General features: G+C 45.1%; 1 protein-coding gene across 1 annotated transcript in view; it reads right to left on the bottom strand.

Annotated features, from left to right (window-relative positions):
• Positions 1-104: 104 nt before the first annotated feature.
• The window catches only part of bmp6 (bone morphogenetic protein 6), a 40,330-nt gene continuing 23,810 nt past the window's right edge, over positions 105-16,624 (bottom strand). Inside the window, exons 5-7 of the mRNA XM_024392710.2 lie at positions 3,200-3,276; positions 1,960-2,070; positions 105-1,742 (exon numbers count right to left, since the gene is read on the bottom strand). Of these exons, the coding sequence (XP_024248478.2) occupies positions 1,593-1,742; positions 1,960-2,070; positions 3,200-3,276 (338 nt within the window). The 3' untranslated portion in view covers positions 105-1,592. The remainder of the gene's footprint in view (positions 1,743-1,959; positions 2,071-3,199; positions 3,277-16,624) is intronic.

The raw sequence follows: 16,624 nt of genomic DNA, 5'->3' as shown, positions 1-16,624 counted from the left end.
GAAATTTAAGTGGTCTGAGAATGTGTTCGCATGGAGTTGCTGTGTGAGACAGTTTACATTCAATGCTCAATTAAGGGAAACAAATGCATTCAGAGGCTAACCACTTATTGTCAGTAAAATCTTTATGGATAGTACATGGTCTAGGCAGACTCCAGTGAAGGAAAGCAGTATTTTGTTTTTGTGTGGGTTGTACACTGCCCATGAATTTTGTAAAAAATAAAATAAAATTTAAAAAAGGCAAGTTGTAACATGAGATTTTGTAATAAAATGTCTTTTTCCAAAAATACTATTTTTAATTTGTTTTTTCTCTGTAATATGGCATGTGATTAAGTGGTGCAATAAATAAGCTGAAAATGTACACGTATTTACACACAAAAGTAAGTCTAAACATGACCACAAGAAATGTAAACAGCAGCTTACTAGAGGTATATTTTGTGATTTCTGATTGGTTAGGCACAAAGTTGAATTCTTTTTTTCAGGATTGGGCTCAATTCAGGAAGTGATTACAGATTGTGCAATAGAAATGTAAAGGTAATTTTCAATTGAACCGACATTCAGCGTTTACCGTGAATGCAGAAATGTTGCCTTTGAAATTTCAATCACACTGTAATGCTGAACTTCCGCAATACGGATTGAATAGAGCCCCGATCCGTAAATGAATCGACAGTAGCAATTACTTTGAAATGAACCAAATCAAAATGTCAAACCCAAGCTAATTTCAGAAAGCTGGTTCAAAACATTTGTTGAGCTGGTTTGACCAACAAATAGATTTTCCCACAAATTTTGGGGATATGTTAACTCAGTGAGTGGAATAACATGGAAATGACAGTTTGCGGGATGAGGTGAATGTCATCCTCTTTAGAGCAGTCCATCACTTAAGCCACAACCTGCTACCTGTTGAACCAGCTTGGTGAACACCCAGCATGAGCTTGGCAAATATTGACCCAATGAAGATATTTTGAGGAGTTCACAACTAAAATAGTATGTGGTTGTTTCCGTTCGGCCCATATTATATTTTTGGAAGCCAGGTGAATATGGCGGAAGAACTGAGTACAATCCATAAAGAGGAGTAGGAAATATCTGGATCTTTTTACATTAACTGTAATGTATCGTGGCACACATTTCATGAATATTTCAGCAGATTGTTCATGTTAAAATCAGGCTTTGGTTAGTCAGACAATATACATACATCTCTATTAAAATTGGTGTAGTTAGGCTAATGCTTTTCCCCTGCGGTCCTATAAAAGGATTTCTACATGTTTTGTGTCATTTGACTACATCTGACATTATGTAACAGGTTGGCTGTTAGTATTGAGATAACAGAGTCAATTCCCCGACGCTGTCGAGTTGTTTCGCTGTAATGGGCCATTAGCCGTCTGAGAACTTGAACACCACTTAGTTTTGAAAGGAAGGGGGGAGCAGCACATTGGTCTGGTCCATTTATCAGTTCCTTCCTCGCCCTGAGTATGTGAGATGAGAGGGTAGTACACAACACACACTCACAAACAAGCAGACCCATGATGTCGTGTGCACACAGTCTCCGCTGCAGCCCATGGGCGGGTGACCATGATGACGCGGCAGTTTGGCGGTCGTCAGTGGCAGCCACAGGCCCTCACCACCATGTTCTTGTACTTCTTCAGGATGACATTGGAGTTGTCGTCGAAGTAGAGCACGGAGATGGCGTGCAGCTTGGTGGGGGCGCAGCAGGGCTTGGGCACGTTCTCCGGGTTCATGAGGTGGACCTAGGAGACAAGAGGTCAGAGGTCACATTCCTCTTCAAGCACAGCTTGAAGGATCCATGTCACTTTCCTAACGTGAAGTGCGCACTTGAAACATTTGTTTTACAAATCAAATATACATTTACATCAATGGGAGATTTGCATGAAAATTCAGGTTCCATGAAAATTAGGATATAGCTCTTTATTAGCAATGTATTAGCTCAATTCCTGGAGTGCTCACCAGTGTCTGCACAATGGCATGGTTGGTGGCATTCATATGGGCGTTGAGGGGGAAGGAGCACTCTCCGTCACAGTAGTTGGCTGCGTAGCCCTCAGGTGCAATGATCCAGTCCTGATACAATCACAAGAGGGATACATTTACTATGGCTAAATCCGGGTCTATAATGTGTTCTGAGGCGGCAGAGTAGCCTAGTGGTTAGAGCGTTGGACTAGTAACCGGAAGGTTGCAAGTTCAAACCCCCGAGCTGACAAGGTACAAACCTGTCGTTCTGCCCCTGAACAGGCAGTTAACCCACTGTTCCTAGGCCGTCATTGAAAATAAGAATTTGTTCTTAACTGACTTGCCTAGTTAAATAAAGGTAAAATAAAAACTCTGGAAACGGAATCCTGTGGCAAAAAGGTACTGTGTATTTTAATGGGTACAATATACAGTTCAGTAAAACAGTGCCAGTTCAGCCGCAGCATTGTCAGAGGACATTTATACTCGCATAAGGTCTAAACCCCTTTGGACTGTAGCGTCCTACTTCACAACCTTCAGTCTCAACTGGGTCTCCTAGGACAGATCAGTGCAGAAATGTACAAGTGCCTGTGGAATCACTCAGGCAGCAGGCTGTTTTGCTACAGTCTCTGACTCTCTCTGTGTGTGTGTATAGGCCTATGTGTGTGTGTGTGTGTTGGCATCTTCCCTCTAGATGTCAGTGCTGTCTTAACAGGGGGTTGATTGTTTTGCAGGACCTAGGTGGCTGCATGTTTTCCCCTCCATTAACTGTTCGCGGCCCCTGTTACCCAACACACCCAGTGACCTGACAGAGTTCACAGGCCACTTAAGCTCTTACCAAATGCCTATAAATGCTTCTTTAAAAGGTTATTCAATCGGTACAAAAGCCTGCTTGTTGGTTTGCTTTCACCTACCAAATGTCTTCACTAGGGTTGCAACAATCTGGTAAATTTCTCCAAATTCCCAGGTTTTCCCACAAATCATGATTGGAGGATTCCGGATAGCCTGTTTATTCCTTCCTGATGATTCCTTCTTTCCAGGTTTTCTGGAAAAACCAGGGAATTTTTGGGAAGTTACCATATTTTTGCAACCGTAGTCTTCAATGACCTTCTCCTTGACCTGTGATGTTTGACTCATGTCTGTATCGTTTTGAACTCTCTTTACTCTGAACAAACACATTGTGGGTAATGTAGTCTACCAGTGTGTCACTGCAATTACTGGGGGGGGGGTATTTGATCCTTACCTGCCAGCCCAGCTCCCGGAAGCTGACGTAGAGCTCATGTCTCCTACAGGCTGTCTTCTGGTCACTGCTGTTGTATTCTAAATGGGAAGAAAGAACTAGAAGTCAGGGTTGAATCATATGCCTCCGCTGTCATATATCGTATTGGGTAGTATGACACGTATGGGTGTTACACCAGTTCACAGTAACATGGGTTCATTTGTGTAATGGATTGTTTTATGTGCCTCACATTCACTCGAAGATAAATTCATTTGAAAGCTTGCCAAATTGAATTGGTCGGCTTTTGGGCACATTGGTCGGACGCCGATGACAAACATGTTTATAACTGCCCTCTTCTCTCCGCAGTTTGTTTGAATTATCTCGTCCCACCCAGCCGCAGAGTCACAGAGTTAGCGACTCAGCGGGTGTCAACCACAGGTATGGTGTTTCAGAGGGGAAGGTCATTGCTGGCACTGGCCGGCGTTCTGAAGTTAAAACGGGTGACTCAGACTTTCCACTGACGACGTTGAGAGTCCACCTGCTGATTTTTTGTTGTTGCGTTTGTCCCCCTCTCCTACTAAACAGAGAGAGTGTGAGGAGAGCTATGATATCGGCACAGAGTGGCATTACTTCCTGCTGTAGGAGCTCCCTTAAAGCCAACAGTGGGCAAACCATGCCAGGCTATATGCCATACAGTCAGGGGCCCAGGTGGGCATCAGGGGTGGCAGAGAGGACCATCTCTTTGTTCGTGTGTTTGTCAAAATAATGGGGGACAGGGACGAGTCACTCACAGACCCCTCCTGCCCTGTCTGTTCCCCCCTGGAGACCGGGACCCAGTCATTAAACCAGTTTATTTAGTTAGCTGGGTGTGGAGTGGTGAGTTGAACTAACTCATGGCCCTTACTGTACTGTGTTATGACCAAGTGGCTCCACTCTCCGATTTATCAATGCAAGCGAGCAATCTACACAGTGCAGGCTCCTAACAGGCCGCCAAAATGAACGCTTTTATTTGTTTTGTTTTCAGCCGACCCACTCAGCCGCTGTTATTAGAGAGCCATAATTTGGATTCATAGGCCTCCCGGGTGGCGCAGTGGTTAAGGGCGCTGTACTGCAGTGCCAGCTGTGCCACCAGAGATTCTGGGTTTGCGCCCAGGCTCTGCCGCAACCGGCCGCGACCGGGAGGTCCGTGGGGCGACGCACAATTGGCCTAGCGTCGTCCGAGTTAGGGAGGGCTTGGCCGATAGGGATATCCTTGTCTCATCGCGCACCAGCGACTCCTGTGGCGGGCCGGGCGCAGTGCACGCTAACCAAGGTTGCCAGGTGCACGGTGTTTCCTCCGACACATTGGTGCGGCTGGCTTCCGGGTTGGATGCGTGCTGTGTTAAGAAGCAGTGCGGCTTGGTTGGGTTGTGTGTCGGAGGACGCATGACTTTTAACCTTCGTCTCTCCCGAGCCCGTACGGGAGTTGTAGCGATGACACAAGATAGTAGCTACTAAACAATTGGATACCACGAAATTGGGGAGAAAAAAGGATGAAATTCAAAAAAAAAATATAAAAAAATAAATGTGGATTCATAACTGTAATGACATGATGTAATTACTAATTAGATTGAATTCACATAAACATAACAAGCCCAGACAAGTGTGCCTGCTCCCAATGACGACCCAAGGCGAGCAAAGAGAGAGAGTTGCCCTGAAACACGGTAATTAAAAATACCCGCCACTCGCTTCCCATTGGAACAGGAAACACTTCAACATAAGTGCAGCAGTCACCTGACTCGGGGGTTAACTCAAGCCAAGGTTGGAAAACAGAAAATGTGGCATCTGGTCATAAGGTCAGGGTTGAGAGGTCATCCTGGCTGTTACCGTCAGAGACACTCAGGTGTTTCCCGTGTTCTTTCCTGTGTGTGTGTGTGTGCATGTGTGCGTGTGCGTGTTCGCTGGGTGTCTACTGATGGTTTGTGTAGCTATGGGGGCGATAAAGGAGGGGTGTAGCTACAGTATCTGTCCTAATGCAGTGCAGGGCGGCCATAGGCTCTGGGTCAGCCTGCCTGCCTAGCCCGTCAGCCCCCGGGCCAGTCTGGGTTCCCCGCCACCTCGGCTGTGCCTCTGCAAGGTAAATATTTACAGAGATAAATCTGCCTCTCACTGAGGTCCTGGAGCCGGTTTCGAAAGGGTACTTAACCCCTGTCCCCTGGGGCTAGTGTTCCTCTCACATGGCATGGTGTGACCTAGCTACCTGCCTCCTCACACACAGGCCCCGATGGCCCTGTTTTACGGCCCAGACATTCAGCTCCCAGCCAAATCACAGGGTGGGGACCGTGTCGCGGGACCATGTCACTGAACCCCCGCCCCCTGCCCTGGGCAGCTGCTTTAACAAGCACCCTGGTACAGTTTGACATGTAACAGGACAATGTCTGAAAGGACTAAGGGGAACAGAGGACTTGGGTGACCAGGTGGAAGTTCTTCTGAAGGTTGAATACACACAATAAAGTAAATAAAAACACCATGCTCTGAAACATACTTTGTGTATGTGTATACGTGCATGCAGGCACACACACAGACACACTCTAACAGACAGGAATACACATACACCTTGTTTCCTTGCACCTCTCTGTCTTTATAACCATCCGTATTTACAGTCAAGCTGATATTTACTGTTGACTTTCATTGAGCGAGTGTAAAGGCCAGAGTTTTGGTACCCATAAACCACCTCTCCCCTTCCTGCCTGTAAAATGTAAATCCACCACAGTTACCGCTGAGCATGGATCCCAAGGGGCTTTCATACGCTTCTAACCTGAAAAACCTGGCTTCCTTATTACCATAGACGACAATTCAAAAGGGCCTTAAAACAGTGGAGCTAAAGGTGCTGACAAGGGAAAAGTCAATAAATAACATTTATCCCTTGTCATTCCATAAATATAGAAGTCAATGGAGCCAATTACAAAATGATCACTACACTGTTGCCGGGGGGGAGTGACGCATGTACAACATTAAATGGGTTCCTTCCACCAAAAGCCTCAATCTCCAGAACTGAACACAGTAATTTCCATGGTTTATTCCCAAAACTTTCTCAACAAACAAAAAAAAAACAGAGGCCATTTTCAAAACGGCCCCTTTTTACAGTAGCAATTACACAAGCTGTGCCTGTCGAGAGGTAGTGATGGAACGATGGGCTAATAGGCCGCGGCGTTCCCAAAAGAACAGGGTTTTCCTAAAGAGAGAGCGAGAGAAGGGGCTAGCTTCTTCAAACTCCCATGAAGACTTAAAAGAGAATGTGACTGTTGTCTGTCTGTGTCCATGCCGGGTTTTTTCTCCCTCCCTCCCTCCCTCTTCCACTGAAGTTTATCTTTCTTCCTGTCTTTCATCAGGGAGGTTATTAAACCCTCAGCAGAGCTCGCCAATGTCTAATTACACCAACAGTAAACAAAGGGAGACTGGAGGATGAGAGGCAGAGATGAAAACACACAGCTGGACAGCGTCGTGTTATTAGAATTCTTTAAGCAATACTGTTAACTTGGTCAGTCTTTTAGCGAGCGGCTAATGACTGGCCTGGGTAATGACAGGTCTGGGACAGGTCTGGGGCCACGACCGGCTAGGCTGCAGTGATACTCCTCCTGGATGGTCGTTAAAGGGCCAAGCCCGGCTTCCATTACCGCCCCAAACCCCAAATTACCTTTAAAAGTGTCGTACTGTTCTTTTTTTCTCTCTCTCTCTCTCTCTTTCATTTCCAAGCGTACAGTTACTGTACAAACTTCCCCTCTCAAAGGAACTCAGTATGTAGGTGTGATTTCATTTGTCGGATAGGGTTTTCTGCTTGTGTTATCGTAGGCTAACTAACACCAAGACACCTACATGATGAGCCCATGGCTATTTGCCAAAATCCATACTAGCATACCACTTAGAATGAAGCAATATATTGGGCATGTATTTTAAGTGGCATGCTAGTGTGGATGTTGGAACAGAGCTCATGACTTGGCTGTTGTGTTCTTAAGCATTAAGCATACTATTATTCTGGTGTGTAGCTACATTGATTTGTTAATATGAATCGGAAACTGTAAAGACGGGGCGATGGTGGTCCCATCAGATGCTAAACAATGCACTGTCCCTATTTGTTTCTCCCTCAGAGCAGCACAGAAGGATGCTCCCTTTATCCATCCATCCTTCCTCTCTTCCTCAGAGCCTGTGAAGTGAGTGAGTGATGCGGTATTGGAACCATATGCCTCACTAGTCTGCCTGATCATCGCCACTTGCTGTTGCAAGGGACTCGCAACTTCCTGCGCGGGATCTAAATATTTACGCTCCAGACATCCCAAGTGGCGAGGCCGAGGGATTGATGTTTTGGGTTACATAAAGTCCAATCCTTCAGGACACGTTGGTTCAACAGATTGTCCTCATTAGCTTGAGCACCAGCAGACTGGTCTGGGAGTCTGTTCTGTTCCGTTCTGGGAGCCTGTTCCGTTCTGGGAGCCTGTTCTGTTCTGGGAGCCTGTTCTGTTCCGTTCTGGGAGCCTGTTCTGTTCCGTTTTCCTCTGTCCTGCTTTGTTCTGAGGGTTTTTATCTGATGGACACCGCACTACTGAGAATAGCATGGCCATAATGTAATGTCTAGAACTCTAGACTCTACAGCAAAGCAGATATGGCAGATTCTTTCCAGAATGATTGGTGTGATGAATTACAGAGCTGGAACCACAAACTAATAACTTCAGACTCCCATGATAACAATGAGAACTGTTTAGTGGACTATCCTGGCTAAATAAAGATGAACTATGATGTGTTCCAGAAAAGGAAAAAAAACTGTAGAACTCCAATAAACATCATCCAACAACACCTCTAACCTTTGGATGGTATCGCCATCAAAACAGATGATGTGAAACTGAGGTGGTGAGGAAAATCACTTGAGCTACTATTGTAACGTTGACGGTTACGAAGCTGAGTAGCTGACCCCGTGACCCTAGCCATAAGGGCTTAGTATTAGCCTGGGCCTCATCTGTCAAATTAGCGCTGGGATCAGGCAGATATTAGTCACAAGCCCTCTGAACCGCAGCTCTTCCTGCTGTAAAAGCACTGGCATCCCCCTCACAGGGCCAGCTTTATGTTCAGCAAAGGCTAACGTTATGCTAGTGTTATGACGGAGCCAGGGGATGATGGCTGATGAGTAGCCGGATTAGAGCCTAATTTAATTTGCCTGCATACCTGTTCATAACATCAGCCGCTAAGTATGAAGAGGGGGCAGAGGGCAGGTACTGTAAAGTGCACTCTCAAATGATGAGGTCATGCATCTAGGGATAGTTTCCATCTCTCGGACTCTATTTTGTCCGATGTCCCCGTCAATGACAGCACAACTCACCATATTACACTGAAATCCGGTGCTTCGAGAGCTTCCCTGCTCGGCTTGCAGATGTTTGGATATTGTCTTGTGCTTTGTGTGAGTGTAAGGTGTGATGTTGTGGGATAATTGTAAGGTGCAGTTGGGTTTGATTCAAATAAAATGTAATTGTTTTGGTCTCATACACATATTTAGCCAATGTTATTGCGGGTGTAGTGAAATGCTTGTGTTCCGAGCTCCAGCAATAATATTTAACAATTCACAACAATAACAGTACACACAGATCGAAAAGTAAAATAATGGAATTAAGAAATATATAAATATGAGGACGAGCAATGTCAGAATCAGGAGTACAATTATAGTGCATTCGGGAAAGTATTCAGACCCCTTGACTTTTTCCACATTTTGTTACGTTACAGCCTTATTATAAAATGTACAACATTTTATATTTAGTACTTTGTTGAAGCACCATTGGCAGCAATTACAGCCTCGAGTCTTCGTGGGTATGACCCTACAAGCTTGGTACACCTGTATTTAAGGAGTTTCTCCCATTTTTCTCTGCAGATCCTCTCAAGCTCAGGTTGGATGGACAGCCTCGTTGCACAACTATTTCAGGTCTCTCCAGAGATGTTAGATCGGGTTCAAGTCCGGTCTCTGGCTGGGCCGCTCAATTCAGAGACTTGTCCGTTGTGCTGGCAGTGTACTTAGGGTCATTGTCCTGTTGGAAGATCAACCATCGCCCCAGTCTGAGGTCCTGAGCACTCTGTTGCAGGATCTCTCTGTACTCCGTTCATCTTTCCCTCGATCCTGACTAGTCTCCCAGTCCCTGCCACTGAAAAACATCCACACAGCATGATGCTGCTACCACCATGCTTCACCATAGGGATGGTGCCAGGTTTCCTCCAGATGTGACGCTTGGCATTCAGGCCAAAGAGTTCAATCTTGGTTTCATCAAACCAGAGAATCTTGTTTCTCATGGTCAGAGTTCTTTAGGTGCCTTTTGGCAAACTCCAAGTGGGCTGTTATATGCTTTTTACTGAGGAGGGGCTTCGGACTGGCCACTCTACCATAAAAGCCTGACTGGTGGAGTGCTGCAGAGATGGTTGTCCTTCTAGAACAGGGGTGGGCATTTCCAGTCCTCGAAGGCCTGATTGGTGACAACGTTTTGCCCCAGCACCAGCTAACACACCTGACTCCAATAATCACCTGATCATAACCTTCAGTTTAGAATGCAATTTGATTAATCAGCTGTTTTTTCTAGGGAAGGAGACAAAGTCTGACACAAATCAGACCTTCGAGGACTGGAGTTGCCCACCCCTGTTCCAGAAGTGTCTCCCATCTCCAAAGAAGAACACTGGAGCTCTGTCAGAGTGACCATCAGGTTCTTGGTCACCTCCCTGACCAAGGCCCTTCTCCCCCGATCGCTCAGTTTGGCTGGGCGGCCAGCTCTAGGAAGAGTCTTGGTCGTTCCAAAATTCTTCCATTTAAGAATGATGGAGGCCACTGTGTTCATGGGAACATTCAATGCTGCCAAAATGTTTTAGTACCCTTCCCTAGATCTGTGCCTCGACACAATCCTGTCTCGGAGCTCTACGGACAATTCCATCAACCTCATGGCTTTGTTTTTACTCTGACATGCACTGTCAACTGTGGGACCTTATATAGACAGGTGTGTGCCTTTCCAAATCATATCCAATCAATGTAATTTACAACAGGTGGACTCCAATCAAGTTGTAGAAACATCTCAAGGTTGATCACATTGGAAGCAGGATGCACCTGAGCTCAATTTCGAGTCTCAAAGCAAAGGGTTTGAATACTTAGTTTGTAAATAAGGTATTTCTGTTTTATATTTGTAATAAATTTGCCAAAAAAATCTAAACATCTGTTTTCGCTTTGACATTATGGGGTATTGTGTGTAGATTGATGAGGAAAAACATTTATTTAATCAATTTTAGAATAAGGCTGTAAAGTAGCAAAATGTGGAAAAAGGTAAGGGGTCTGAATACTTTCTGAATGCACTGTATATATGTATGATGGGATGTATAGACATTCTAGAGAGTATGTGGATAGAATATTTAGTATATCTGTAGAATAGAATATATACATAGAATATAGACATATGATATTAGTATGTAAACATTATTAAAGTCACCAATGTTCCATTATTAAAGTGACCAGCGATTCCATGTCTATGTACATAGGGCAGCAGTCTCTAAGGCAGGGGTGTCAAACTCAAATACCCAGTGGGCCAAAATGTAAAACCTGAACAAAGTCACGGGCCAACATTGAACAAATTAACCTTTTAATATGGACCCAAACAAGTTTTGCTTTAACATTGAATATGGAACAAGCATCGCTTATTACCATACAATATATAATTTAATAGTGGAGACATGCAAAATCGAATTTCAAATGAAAAAACACATCAATGGCATTCATTTATTAAATAAATAAAATTTAAATAAAAATTGTATGCCTCTTTTCTATTTGCAGCCTTCTGATTTAAATACCAAAAAACTTTTTCCACTGGCTAATAATTTTACAAATAAAATGATAATAAATCAATCAACCATTCAAGCCCATGCCTTGTAGCAAGAAAAAGTGCATAAAGAAAACGTTAATTATTGCACACTGGTCTAATCTGATGTGCCCAAGCCAGATACCTGGCATCTCTTCTTGGATGCTAGTTCATCAATGTCTGGGCTCAAGCTCTGAGCTGAAGAAATCCTCAGTATCGAGCGAAGATGTTCATCAGTCAGACGTCTCCTGTGAGTTGTTTTGGTCATCTTCATCGAGGAGAAAAGTTGCTCGCATAGATAAGTGCTGCCGAACATGGAGAGCATCTGAGCAGCTTGGGTGCGGAGCTGAGGCATTGTGTCAGGGATGAAACGTGGAAACTGTGCGGCGCCCACAGCATCATACTTTGACTTCAGCGTGTCGTTGCACTGGAGTTCAATCAGCTCCATTTGGATGTTGGTTGGTGCATTTTCCACATCAACTGCGAAGGGATTACTAAGCAGTTCAAACTTGCATTTCTGGGCATCGAAGTCGGCAAATCGCCGGCTAAACTCAGCGGCGAGAACACTGAGTTTTTCAGCAAACTGAGCGCATGGGAACACGGCGGTAGAGATCTGCGCTTTTATGGATTGGCAGCAGGGAAAATGGCAAGGGTTTCCTTGCAGCATCTGATTCTCCCACAGGCACAGTTTAGTTTTGAAGGCCCTCAATGCAGCGTACATGTCTGTGATGATGCGCCCCCGCCCCTGAAGCTGCAGGTTCAGCGCATCGAGATGGCTCGAGATGTCACAGAGAAAGGCCAGCTCACACAGGAACTTTTGCTCCCGGAGCTCTGCTGTATCCTTCCCTTTGGTTTCCAGGAATTGACATATTTCCTCACGCAGCTCGAAACATCTGTTCAGTACTTTTCCTCTGCTTAGCCATCTCACGTCTGTGTGATACGGCACGTCTGCATATTCCGAACCACACTCCTCCAGAAAAGATTTAAACTGGCGGTGATTTAGACCTTTGGCTCTTATAAAGTTAACTACCTGTGTTACTGTGGTCATAACATGTTCCATCTTTAGGGCTTTGGCACACAGTGCTTCCTGATGTATGATGCAGTGGTAAACAGTTAGCTCACCTGCACAGTTCTCTTCCCGCATCTTCTCCCGAACCATGCCCACCAGTCCACTCTTTTTACCGCACATCGCTGGCGCACAATCTGTCGTTGATCCAACGAGTTTATCCCACGGCAGCTTTATTTCAGTTACACATTTGGAAACCTCCTCAAAGATTTCCTTTCCTGTGGTTGTGCCATGCATTGATTTGAATCCTAATAGCTCCTCAGATTTGAGTCCACTCCACGGATGAAGACTGACAGCTGAGCAGTATCAGATGTGTCGCAGCTCTCATCCACAGCGAGGGAGAACGCAACAAAATCTTTTCCCTTTTCCATCAGCTGGTCATACAGATTGGTGGCAAGATCACATGTGCGATCAGCTACTGTGTTCCTGCTCAGGCTCACGTTTGAAAATGCTTGTTTTTTCTCTGGGCATACGAGGTCACAAACCTTCATCATGCACTTTTTCATGAACTCTCCCTCATTAAAGGGCTGGGCTGATTTTGCGATCTCTGCTGCCACTATATAACTAGCCTTTACAGCAGCCTCGCTTTGTGATGTGGCTTTTTTAAACATATTCTGTTGTGAAACCAAACTTCTTTTCATCTCCTCTACTTTCTGGCTCCTTTGAGTCATGTCCAGGTCCTTGTATTTGTCATGGTGTTTCGTTTCATAGTGTCGTCTAATGTTGTACTCCTTACTTACAGCCAAGTTGACTCCACAAACAAGACAAACAGGTTTGTCTTTTACATATGTAAACAGATATTCTGCCTCCCACTTGTCCAGAAAGCTCCTGTTTTCTGCCTTTCTTTTCGCCATTTTTGGGAAGGGTTAGCTCGCTGACAGTTGTAGCGTCTATGTTGCTATGACTACTGCCACAGAGGAGAGAGCGTTTCTGGGTCCTGTCCTGATTGGCGCGCGAAAACAGCAGAGCATTATGGGATTCGTAGTATTAGTGGTGAATGCGCTGTATAATACCGGCGGGCCAGCTCTAGTAGTAATTTGGTATTGTCTCGCGGGCCAAATATAATTACCCCGCGGGCCAAATTTGGCCCACGGGCCAGAGTTTGACCCCCATGCTCTAAGGTGTAGGGTTGAGTAACGGTGCGGTAGCAGGCTAGTGACAGCTATTTAACAGTCTGATGGCCTTGAGATAGCAGCTTTGATGCACCTGTACTGACCGCACCTTCTGGATGATAGCGGGTGAACAGGCCATGGCTCGGGTGGTCGATGATCTGTTTGGCCTTCCTGTGACATCGGGTGCCATAGGTGTCCTGGAGGGCAGGCAGTGTGCCCACGTTGATGCGTTGGGCAGACCGAACCACCCTCTGGAGAGCCCTGCGGTTGCGGGCAGTGCAGTTTCCGTACCAGGTGGCGATACAGCCCAACAGGATGCTCTCAATAGTGCATCAGTAAAAGTTTGTGAGCGTCTTAGGGGCCAAGCCAAATTTCTTCAGCCTCCTGAGGTTGAAGAGGCACTGTTGCGACTTACTCATCAAACGGTCTGTGTGGGTGGACCATTTTAGATTGTCAGTGGTGTGTACGCCGAGGAACTTGAAGCTTTCACCTCCACTGCAGCCCCGTCAATGTAGATGGGGCCATGCTCCCTCTGTTGTATCCAAGAAGTCCACAATCAGCTCCTTCGTTTTGTAGACTCCGTCAGGGCCCTCGCCTCCTTCCTGTAGGCTGTCTCGTCATTGTTGGCAATCAGGTCTACTACGGTTGTGTTGTCTGCAAACTTGATGATTGATTTGGAGACGTGCCTGGCCACGCAGTCATAGGTGAACAGGGAGTACAGGAGGGGGATGAGTACGCACCCTTGTGGGGCCCCTGTGTTAAGGATTAGCATAGTTGAGGTGTTGTTTCCTACCTTCACCACCTGGGGATGGCCCTTCAGGAAGTCCAGGACCCAGTTTCACTCTGCGGGGTTCTGACAGAGGCCCCCATGTTTGATAATGATCTTGGAGGGTACTATGGTGTTGAATGCTGAGCTGTAGTCAATGAATAGCATTCTTATATAGGTATTCCTCTTGTCCAGATGGGATAGAGCAGTGCGCAGTTGCGAAGGCGATTGCATCGTCTGTGGATCTATTCGAGTTCTATGCAAATTGAAGTGGGTCTAGGGTGTCAGGTAAGGTTGAGGTGATATGATGATTAAAGCACTTCATGATAACTGAAGTGAGTGCTACGGGGTGATAGTCATTTAGTTCAGTTGCCTTTCCATTCTTGGGTACAGGAACAATGGTGGACATCTTGAAGCAAGTGGAGACAGCAGACTGGGATAGGGAGAGATTTAATATGTCCGTAAACACTCCAGCCAGCTGGTCTGCACATGCTTTGAGGACACAGCTTGGGATGCCACATTCGTCTCGTGTCTGAGCGTTGGAACTGCGACCCCACTTTGTCTCTGTGCTGACATTTTCCCTGTTTGATTGCCTTATGGAGTGCATAACTGCACTGTATTCAACCATATTCCCAGTCAACTTGCCGTGGTTAAATGCGGTGGTTCGCCTCTTTTTGCACGAATGCTGCCATCTATCCACGGTTTTTGGTTTGGGTAGGTTTTAAAAGTCACAGTGGGAACAATATTACCTATTCACTTCCTGATGAAATCAGTCACCGTGTCAGTGTACACAGTTGAAGTCGGAAGTTTACATACACCTTAGCCAAATACATTTAAACTCAGTTTTTCACAATTCCTGACATTTAATCCAAGTAAAAAGTCCCTGCCTTAGGTCAGTTAAGATCACCAATTTATTTAAGAATGTGACATGTCAGAATAATAGTAGAGAGAATGATTTATTTCAGCTTTTATTTATTTCATTACATTCCCAGTGGGTCAGAAGTTTATACATGCACTCAATTAGTATTTGGTAGCATTGCCTTTAAATTGTTTAACTTGGGTCAAACGTATCGGGTAGCCTTCCACAAGCTTCCCACAATAAGTTAGGTTAATTTTGGCCCATTCCTCCTGACAGAGCTGGTGTCAGGTTTCTAGGCCTTGCTCGCACACGCTTTTTCAGTTCTGCCCACAAATGTTCTATGGGATTGAGGTCAGGGCTTTGTGATGGTCACTCCAATACCTTGACTTTGTTGTCCTTAAGCCATTTTGCCACAACTTTGGAAGTATGCTTGGGGTCATTGTCCATTTGGAAGACTCATTTGCGACCAAGCTATAACCTGACTGATGTCCTGAGATGTTGCTTCAATATATCCACATCATTTTCCTGCCTCATGATGCCACTCTATTTTGTGAAGTGCACCAGTCCCTCCTGCAGCAAAGCACACCCACAACATGATGCTGCCACTCCCATGCTTCACGGTTGGGATGGTGTTCTTCGGGTTGCAAGCCTCCCCCTTTTTCCTCCAAGCATAACAATGGTCATTATGGCCAAACAGTTCTCATTTTGTTTCATCAGACGAGAGGACATTTCTCCAAAAAGTACAATCTTTGTCCCCATGTGCAGTTGCAAACCATAGTCTGGCTTTTTTATGTCGGTTTTGGAACAGTGGCTTCTTCCTTGCTGAGCGGCCTTTCAGGTTATGTCGATATAGGACTTGTTTTTCTGTGGATATAGATACATTTGTACCTGTTTCCTCCAGCATCTTCACACAGTCTTTTGCTGTTGTTCTGAGATTGATTTGCACTTTTCTCACCAAAGTACATTGATCTCTAGGAGACAGAATGTGTCACCTTCCTGAACGGTATGACAGCTGCGTGGTCCCATGGTGTTTATACTTGTGTACTATTGTTTGTACAGATGAGTGCGGTACCTTCAGGTGTTTTGAGGATGAACCAGACTTGTGGAGGTCTACATTTTTTTCTGAGGTCTTGGCTGATTTCTTTTGGTTTTCACATGATGTCAAGGTAGGCCTTGAAATATATCCACAGGTACACCTCCAATTGACTCAAATGATGTCAATTAGCCTATCAGAAGCTTCTAAAGCCATGACATCATTTTCTGGAATTTTCCAAGCTGTTTAAAGGCACAGTCAACTTAGTGTATGTAAACTTCTGACTCACTGGAATTGTGATACAGTGAATTATAAGTGAAATAATCTGTCTGTAAACAATTGTTGGAAAAATTACTTGTGTCATGCACAAAGTAGTGTCATAACAAACTATAGTTTGTTAACAAGAAATTTGTGGAGTGGTTGAAAAATTAGTTTTAATGACTCCAACCTAAGTGTATGTAAACTTCCGACTTCAACTGTACTTCAATGTTATTCTGACAGGCAACCCGGAACATATCCCTGTCCCCGTGAACAAAACAATCTTGAAGCATGGTCAGACCATTGTTGAATAGACCTTAGCACGGGTGCTTGCTATTTGAGTTTCTGCCTATGGGAAGGGAGGAGCAGAATGGAGTCGTGATCTGATTTGCTGAAGGGGGACGGGGAAGGGCCTTGTATCCATCCCAGAAGGGACATTAACAATGGTGTTTTTGAAGCACGAGTAATACAGGCAATGTGTTGATAGAATTTCAGTAGCATTTTCCTC

This window comes from Oncorhynchus tshawytscha, linkage group LG29 (assembly GCF_018296145.1).
Source record: "Oncorhynchus tshawytscha isolate Ot180627B linkage group LG29, Otsh_v2.0, whole genome shotgun sequence".
Lineage (NCBI taxonomy): Eukaryota > Metazoa > Chordata > Actinopteri > Salmoniformes > Salmonidae > Oncorhynchus > Oncorhynchus tshawytscha.
Note: the sequence above shows the minus strand (reverse complement) of the source record. Positions and strands in the feature narration are given on the sequence as shown.